Source organism: Dromaius novaehollandiae, chromosome 20 (genome assembly GCF_036370855.1).
Source record: "Dromaius novaehollandiae isolate bDroNov1 chromosome 20, bDroNov1.hap1, whole genome shotgun sequence".
NCBI classification, from domain to species: domain Eukaryota; kingdom Metazoa; phylum Chordata; class Aves; order Casuariiformes; family Dromaiidae; genus Dromaius; species Dromaius novaehollandiae.
This window is the reverse complement of record NC_088117.1, coordinates 11,951,758-11,960,993: the sequence shown is the minus strand read 5'-3', so window position 1 is coordinate 11,960,993 and position 9,236 is coordinate 11,951,758. Positions and strand designations below refer to the sequence as shown.

The following is a 9,236-nucleotide window of genomic DNA, read 5'->3' as shown; positions in this document are numbered from 1 at the left end:
ATGTATTTGTTTCAAGAAATTTAAATTCTGGATCTATAGCTTCTGTTTAACCTTTCCTCCTAGTAACAAAACCCAACATATTTAGTCTCCACATATTCCATACAAGCTTTATTGTATTAAATATAATCAAAGCAAGGAGGGGGCAGTATGACTGGTCATGATTGTTTTTGGTAATTATTGCACAGCTAATTGGCTATTAAAATCACTGCCTTGTTAACGTGCATCCTGCAGGAGGAAGTAGCTCTTGAAGGCACTAGACTTGCTCTATTAAAAAAAAAAAAAATCCAAAAAACAACTCTCTTTTTACTTAGACATCCACATCTGCCATTGCTCGCTGTAGAGGATCAACAGACCAGTAGTCATCATCCCAGCCCAGGAACCAGCCGGAGAAGGTGGGAGGCTCAAAGCCTTGCTTAACGAGTGTGACTGGAGTTCTCTTATCTCGGCTGGCAGGATCAGTCTCAATGTACCGTTTAGCTGTAAACATACAAGGAGAAGGAAATCCCCTTGAGAACAATTCTTATGAAGCAACAGCTGAAAAGCACTTAATTACAGCTAAATGCATGCAAGAGATACAGTTTCAGATCATTCCTTTTAAGAAAGAAAAAAAAAAACTTTCATTCTATGGTTTTATCTACATCTATTTAAAGACTGGTGCTGGTAGCTAGAAATCTTACATTAAAACTATAAAATGTTCTTTTCACATGCAAACGACATGAAAGTATTTCTAATGAATGTTATAATTTGAGCAGTAAAATGCCTTCATATATGGTCAGATGCAAAGTGATCACTTAATTCTTATCGGGGATTTAACTTTCCAGGATCTGTCCCCTCTCCCCCTGCCCCCTGCAACACACACTGATGTAAGGAGGCAGTGGCAATCTCTAGCTGCTTACACACACAAGCGTGCTTTATCAATTGTCACTGTTCAGAGTTGAGCACAGCGTGTCTGACAACTGCATCTCTTTCTGCTGATCCTAGGGATCCTCCTTTCTAGACATACTTCATCTCTTTGGCAGATCACAACATTTAATTTTACACTGTGATTAAGATATGTTTCTCAGTGTATGAAATTGCCTGCCTTATGATCAGATGTTAGGAAAAGAAAAAAGGTTTATTTCAGAGAGGAAAACGTGATGGCCTTACCAGATTTCAAGGCCTCAGTCTTTTCCTCTTCCTGGGCATCCTTTCCAATCCATACAAAGACCTATAGATAAAAGTCATATGAATTGTTTCAGCAACAATTTCTATATGAAAGAAAGCGTAAGTAAGCAAAGACAAGTATGATACGAAACTAGATTACTTGTTCAGGTGTGCCTGAATTATTGATCAGCTTACAATTGAATTCAGTGACTAGAGCTAATGGTAGCTAACAAGCTTTTTGACTGCAGTTTATCTGCATTAAATTATAGATATATGAACAAATTATGTACTAGCTTAATATTAGGAAGAACTAGCTGATCTTTGAACATCATTTTTACATAGAATGGATACAAAATTCATCTCTGTAAGTTGCCTTTTGGTTGATTATGTACAGCCACTAAGAAGAAAATAAGCCCTCTGTTTTCAGTAATAGAAGATGTGTCATTATCTTAAACTATTGAATCCTAACAACAGTTGTCAATTGTCTGCAGACAGGACAGGACAAGACAAGGATGCTGTTGTTAAGAAGTTTACAGACATGGAGAGTACATATAATACATAAAAGTCTGTTTTCTTCAGCCTATAAGCTAACCAAAAGAAGCGACAGGACACCAGCTCTTTTCTCAAATGCTGGTTGCAAGTTCTCTTCAGTGTTGTTAGTGAGGTGATTTGTTCTCAGGCCTGAAGATGAAAGGATGCTAAGGTGCAGTAACTCTTCTAGCTATTGTAATTTGTGTTTCTAGAGCCAACTTTTGCTTATTCCTTGCTTCTCTCTTCATTAGGCAAGTGTGACATACCTGGTCCCATGTGTCAAGGATCATAACATCATCTGTAGCAAGGTCATCCTGAATCAGATCTCCAGGAACTTCTTCAATCTGGAAAACAAGGTTAAAAGATGAGCACATACTCCAAGCACTATTTTACCTCAGCAGGGGAAATGCAGTTCACACAGGTTCTAGTATCACCTTCTGTGAATCTCATTAGTCTTTCACTCGTGCACAAGACGTTTAATGCTGCCTCTTCTTACTTGAAAGATACCTGAGTCAAAATTAGAGGAGTTTGAATGCTAGTTGTTAATGAAGGAAGGACCAGCTTGATGTTGCAGAAAGCTGTGCTGCTAACAGTGCTATAGAGCAAGCTGCTCTCTCTATAAAAAATGGTGCTGATGCTTTCCTTCTAGAGGAAACACTGCAACAGAAGGTGTAACTGCCCACCGGTTGACTCGGGAGCAGACGGGGACTGAGTTTCTCCCAGCCTTGTCAGATGGATGGTGAATTAATTAACTTCCTAGACACTCACAGTGAAGCGCCCACTCTTGTTGGAGCATGCAAAAAGACGAGGGGGGTGAGCATCCATCTTCTTGTCCTTCAGCCGGGGAGAGGTGCGGTAAGCAGTTTTTCCACCCAAAGCTGCCCAGAAATTATCTGCAAAAGAGAACAAGATACCCATGATCCAACTATACATGGAATCCAAAGTAGCAGTATGGCTTGGATAGGACCCAAAGGCTCCACACAGCAGAATGGTCTGTGTCATGCAGTTCTCGGTCTTAAGTTAGAAAGTATAGAGGGCCTATAAACATGAGTGTGATGTTAAGCACAATGAAGATAGCTTGGAGGAGCTGTTCTGTGCCTATGTCCACATTTCCTTGTGCTGGGAGATAAAATATGCATAAAACAATCACTGATAAAGTGCAGCTATATAAAAATAATCTCAAACTCAGGTGTGCTTTCCTCACCTGGCTCTCTGCCCTCAGAAATCTGTACTGGGCGAGCTCCCAGAACCTTCAGCAGCTCTTGTGCTCCTGATTTTTCAGCATTGCTGGCTCCTTGGCCAACCCAAAGGTAAGCAGTAGAGGGAGTTTTCAGGACAAAGGCATCATTGGAGTTCAGCTCACTGGCAGCAGGATCCAGCTGAAAAGAAAGAACATTGCCTGTGTCAGGTGTAACCATCTTCTAAACGGAGCTCATTATTTCAAAATAATAATCAGTACCTGTTGTTGAATAAATTTCAAACAAGATATTCAGTGCAAGCATGTAAGATTACAAGAGATATTGTATATTTGTCTGAGTAATGAGCTAGGACTAATCATATGAGAAAAGTAAATAAATGTGTGTTCCTCTAATCTGCACGTACATGTGACACATGGTGAGAATACTTGGAGCTGTCATTTTGCCAGATCTTAATGGTTACAACAGGAGATTTAAGAACTTGCTGGGGAAACCTTTGCAGAGCAATATCCCTGGCACTGAGGCTGATAAATCACTAATTGACGTAATTTCCCCTACATCAGCAAAGACATGCCATCATGAAGCTAGAAAATTAAGCAGTTAGTGAAGACATAAAACAGTGCTCCTTGCCTCGCCTATCGCTCTTGACCAGGATTTCTTTATCGATTTTTTGTTACTATGTGTTTTTGTTTATTTTTTTTTTTAAGACACAGGGCAAAAGTTCTGTTTGCACATAAGGTATTTAGCACTTCCTATCTTTCTCTGGTACTAGTGTTTGTTAAAGAATATTGAACTGAAACTGTCTAGAGGTAGCCGCTTAGCACAACTTATATAAAACCTGCTTAGCATAAGTAGCTAAATTTGCTGAAGCCTTAGGCCGCACTCAGATAACATAAGGAACTTTCACCTAGGTCAGTAAGAAAGGGCCCCAGAGCTGGTTCAAGCTGCAAAGATAAGTGAGTTACAAGCAGTTTGTGTTCCTGTGTCTCACACTCCAAAAGGGAGGATGTCAAAACTTGGAAATAAGGCCTGTGCAGGGCCTCAGGACCTTGATGGACAAAGCCTCCTCTCACTGCTGGGGCAGTGTTAATTGTTGTGGTCTGGAATTACCACCTCTTCGTCAGGACCTTGAGAGACAACGGCCGGGGGGGGACCCAACAAGGAACAAAGGCACATCTGCCAGCAGAAACCGCCACAGTAAAGATAAGGAAAGAAACAGCCTGCCTAGGGACAACGATGAGACCCAATAAGGAGCAGGAGACCCCAGACCTAAATATTACTATTGGTCCAAACTACCACTTGAGGGGTGGAGAACTTAGATTGAAAAGTTATAATTGCACAGGAATTTCTTTGTTCGGGGTCCCTCTTCGCAGGAACCCAGCTCGAGCTGTAATTACTGCACGCACATCATTAAAATTTATTTATCCAATTCGCTTTGATTTGGCTCCAAACTTTTCAGCAGGAACCTAGGGTCGGACCCTGTTATGGTGGCCGGCGAGCCTAACCTTCCATAACAGTGTTGTCACACACACTTAGAACAGGTCCCAAAGTTCCACAGCGGATCTTGATTGGTTTCAACAGTGTCTGAAAGTGCAGGGCACAACATCTATTAGGGACTTAAGAGAAAAGGGCTTAAATATAATCAAGGTGACAAGAATAAACCAATGAAAACATAGTGGTTACCACTACTTATCCATGGGAAAAGGCGAAGCTCTTAACAGTTTATAAAGATTTCAAAGTGTGTTTCAGTTTACATCAGAAAGTAGAATTTGGCCTTTGTCCTACTCAAAGGGATCATGTTCCTACCCCCACCTATGCATACAACATGAAATTTGGCTCTCTTCACACATACCTCTACTGCTCTGGTAGCTCCTGAGGTGCTGGATCGGACCTGGAACAGTCGTGTTTCTGCAGGTGCTGTCTGGCCTCCTTCCCTGGAGGTTCCACCCTTATAAATAATCAAGGGCTTTCCACCAAACATGCTCATCAGATGAGGTGGCTCTTTTCCTTGCACTACTCGTTTCTAAAGAAAAAAAACTCGCTGTCAGTTTTAAGCTGATAAAGACTAGCACAAGATCTGCTGGAAATGGCCTTTACCACCATCTTTCCATCTGGAACCTTCATATAGCACATAGCTGGTCATGGGAGCTTAGTTATTACTTGGTAAGTTACTCATTTTTCTAAGAATTACAAATGAGTCCTCTTTCACTTGTTAAAATACATTGGCCTTTCTCACTGCTTCTCAGCCCTTTAACCCTTTCAATGTCAGACCCTTTCTGGTTTCATTTTAGAAAATCTAACTGAAATATTTTGTTCTCATGAACTATTTGCTTGCTTCTTACTCCTCCCTCAAATGCCAAAGACTCTCTCACTCCAGTTTGAAATTAAGAATAAAAATAGATATCTTAGTTGATTCCAGCAGTTTGCTGTCTGGATCAATCCAGCTGCCCCTGCAAAGGAGAACTAAATATATCCAAGGTGTTTCCTCTCCTTTCTCCTAGCAAGCTCTGTTGGCTGACAACAATTTGCACTAATTGGTATAAAATGGTAACTGTTAGCTCCTGAGCATTAGCAATACTAGGTCACAGAAGGCTCACAACCATTTGCGAGGTATATGAAAGCGATGCATATCTAATTAGATATTCACGTTCTTTTTTTATTTACCTGCACAGGGCTGCCTCCCAGCTCCTCATCCAGCTGTACTGTGAGGAATGCAGAGGTTGTAATTTCATCCTGGGTGGAATCAGCACCCTGCCTGAAAGGCAAGGCAAAATTTTAGAATCTTATTTTCAATATTTTTTTCCTCACACCTTACAGAGATCAAGAAAAAAAAGGAAAACCTTGATGTTACTAAATCTCTGCAGCATCATACTGTCAGCATGATAGAGAAATCCACTATCTTATACAGTAACACAGTGATTAGAGGAAGAGATAGGGATGTTCTCTAGATAATAAGCACAGATTTCTTAGTATCTTCATGCCTATCTCACATTAGTACTGTTAGGAGGAACTACATACACAGCCCCTACACAGACTGCACTCTTTTTTTGTTTCAGTTGCACAGCTTGCCTGTACCTTCTTTGCTTGCTGAAGAGCATGACTGGAAGAAGACCACTGTGAGAATGTCTACTGGAAGAGTCCCCTTAAAAGGTATGGTCTGGAAACTAACAGTCACAAGCCATCAGCAGAGGCGCAGAGTACCAAAAAATAGATACATCATTCTCAAAGGATGTAGCAACTTTGCAAAAAGAACCAGAGCTTGGTCCAAAGAAGAGAGTAACCAGTATTTAAAAATAATACTAATAATGCTAGCATAGTAACTCCCACATTGTGCCGCTTCAAACAAAACATTCCAGACCTTGGGCAGTGTTTTGTTTGCAAGATAAGATTATCCAGGGTGAAATCTTATTCCCCGAGGATCCCCCATAAGTGAGAACCATCAGTGATCCATTTTCAAAGAATTGGACTCTAGTCCCCATGGGTAGTGGCCTTGCACCAGGAAAACTTTCTTACCAAGTGTAGATAATCTGTCCCTGTTTTCCAGCGTGCTGGTAATTGTACAAGATAATATAGCTATCCCCGCCGTAGAACTGGCCATACTTTGATGGATCCACTGGCACTTTCTCTGAGCCTTCGATTCTCCAGATCTAGAAAAGGAGCAGCAAAGGAGAGGAGCAGAAATACTCTGAGTGAAACATGACAGCGGAATAAGCAGTAAAGAGCTCATGTTCCGTTTTCCACCCAAATCCAGCCTCCCACACTTGCAGGCCTGTGGCACCACCTGCTGGGGAAACCCGGTAAAAAAATGGCGTTCCCACCCACCAACTACTTCCACAAAATTTGCAGCCAGGCCTGGAAGCAAGGCAAACTTAGCTGTCCTATCGCTAGCACCCAAACCTTGACCAGATTGATCAGAAGGATCAGAATCATTGGAGAAAATATGAGTCAGACTACTAGCACTGCCAGCGCTGATGCCAGTTTTGTATCTGACACAATTATTTCAACTTCTATCAGTCGGGCAGCCCGGAAAGCTGTCAGCCTTTCTGGGGACTTCAGAAAAGCCTAATGATACCTAGGGCCTCTATGGGTTACGGATAGAGGATGAGACTCAGTACTCAGCCCTTTCAAATCTACCTCCAAGACAGCTTTTATGCACAAAGGCATACGTACAGGTGCACGAGACAGATGATCTAAGACAATCATCCCCACATGCATAAAGGCAAAAGCCAGAATAACGGGGAGGAGAAAGACTGAGGAAAAAAAAGTTTGGATCCACACTGTCTGGTGAAGCATCATCCCAGGACAATTTTAGGGTTGAAGTAACAGTTCATCTACACCACTTGGCTGTAGGGCTCTCAAGAACCTTGCTGGTGTTTCTGGTGTTAAAAATTATCCCATAGTTTACAAAACTGTAGCATTGATGAGTCTCAGGCCTCCATCTATCTCAGTGTTCTTGCAGGAATGCCATCAGGTAGTGAAGACATTTCTGGAAGCCTTCCCAGAAGGATTCTGACACTGCTCACCACAAGGGCAGAGAGCATTTGTAGGTGCCTGTAGGAATTCAATTTGCTTACAAGTGATAATATAAAAACAATATGCCTTGTCTTGGGAGTACTGTTAAATTTGGAGCACTCCTGGAACTGTTCTAACAGCAACAGTGTGGGTAAACCCAAGTGGTTGCCCAAGACATCACCACTTCCGTGCTTTCTCCCTGACACCCCTTTACCTGTTTCCTGCCAGAGCCATCATCCTCCATTCCGTGCTGGGCAGCCATGGCTTTGGAGGTGTGCAGAGTGGCAGCATCGAAAGGCACCTTCTCAATCTTGGCAACGTGACCAGAAATGTAAGCCTGCCCCAGTCCTTCTGTCTGGTCCTTGTCCCGCCAGTTCTTGAAGAATTGCTTAAACAAAGGTGTTTCACCACTCTCAGGGAGGACTTGGACCTGAAACAAATGAGACAACCTATCAGGAACAGCCTTATGCCACATCGTACGTGATTCCAGCTCTGGCTGCTCCTTGCTGTAGTGTAAACTCTGGTTTCAGGCTGACAGAGAATTGCCTGGAACAACTCTTCAGAAGCCGTAGCAGTGAAGTGTTTGGTACCAAAAATAGGTATTATCAGCAATGTCGAAGTGACAGGTAGGAAACACACCAAACGGGGCATGCAGGTCTTACCAGTGCCATGATGAGAGACACAGCAACCAGTAGTTCCTCCAGCTGTTACCATACCCAGCAGATCTTTACCAAGAGAAAAGATACATCACAAACCATGTTTTCTGCTGCTTGTGACCCCTGCTTGGAGTGGTCTTTTGCTCCAAGCCAGTGTTACTCAACCTTTGTTAAGCCTTTTTGTAACTATACTTGGAAGGTCTATACCATTACAGTCAACAACATGGATCTCAGAATATGCTATGGGATACAGACTGTCTAAGGTCGGAGCAAGGCTGAAAAGGAGTTAAGCTCTTAGAATCATTGTCCCAATAACAACAGAGACAGGTTTCTTTATGCCCTATCTTTTTCATTGTTTGGGGAGAAGTCATGGAAAAGGTAAAAAAAAGTCTGAGAGAAAGAAATGTTACATATTAGTTGTTTTGGGATAAAACTATGAGAGGCAAAGGGCACAAACCGAAACACAGAAAGTTCCATCTGAATCTAAGGAAAAACCTTCTTACTGTGAGAGTGACTGAGCACTGGAACAGGTTGCCCAGAGAGGTTGTGGAGTCTCCATCCTTGGAGATATTCAAAAACCATCTGAACATGGTCCTGGGCAGCCTGCTGGAAGTAACCCTGCTTGAGCAGGGTGGTTGGACTAGATGCCCTCTTCCAGCCTCAACCATTCTGTGAAATGCTATTGTAAGGACAGTGCTAGCCCAGGAGCTACACTGTTTAAAATGACCCTGCAGGAGAACAGATCTCCCAAAACAGGAGCTGCTTGAAAGACTGCTAGGGACACTTCACAGTAGAGTAGGACTCTTCAGTAAGTGGCCTGTGTGGCAGAAAAGTGTCTTTAGTGATGTTTGGGGATTGGTCATAGGTGGGCTGCACTTCCTTACCTGGGTATGTTTGGGATAACCCATCTTTTCAATGAATTCTGAAGCGGTTTTCAGGGCTGCCTTCTTCTCTTCAGAGTTGGCGCTCTTTCCTTTAATGAAAACAGAGAGAAAAGAGGTCAACTTTTTAAAAGTTCTGTGTACCCAGAGGAGAAAGTGTCTCAGGCACTTCTACCTGTTGTTACAGCAGAAGGGTCCAGCCTTCCAGCTAGAAGATGATGCCAAGTAGCAAATGACAATTTATTACTTGGATGCCCATTTGTGATGGCCCTGAAAGCACAACTGCCTTTCTACTTATGACAGTAATTTAATTTCTT

The 9,236-nt window shown here is 42.3% G+C and overlaps 1 protein-coding gene across 4 annotated transcripts in view; it reads right to left on the bottom strand.

The window, feature by feature from the left end:
- Positions 1-93: 93 nt before the first annotated feature.
- The window catches only part of GSN (gelsolin), a 29,580-nt gene continuing 20,437 nt past the window's right edge, over positions 94-9,236 (bottom strand). For all 4 annotated transcript variants that reach the window (XM_026094373.2, XM_026094375.2, XM_064523897.1 and 1 more), the window contains 10 exons: positions 8,923-9,011; positions 7,597-7,812; positions 6,384-6,517; positions 5,535-5,625; positions 4,723-4,893; positions 2,879-3,053; positions 2,443-2,567; positions 1,941-2,018; positions 1,147-1,207; positions 94-477 (listed from right to left, as the gene is read on the bottom strand). In XM_026094373.2, coding sequence (XP_025950158.1) covers positions 308-477; positions 1,147-1,207; positions 1,941-2,018; positions 2,443-2,567; positions 2,879-3,053; positions 4,723-4,893; positions 5,535-5,625; positions 6,384-6,517; positions 7,597-7,812; positions 8,923-9,011 — 1,310 coding nt within the window. In that variant the 3' untranslated portion in view covers positions 94-307. The remainder of the gene's footprint in view (positions 478-1,146; positions 1,208-1,940; positions 2,019-2,442; positions 2,568-2,878; positions 3,054-4,722; positions 4,894-5,534; positions 5,626-6,383; positions 6,518-7,596; positions 7,813-8,922; positions 9,012-9,236) is intronic.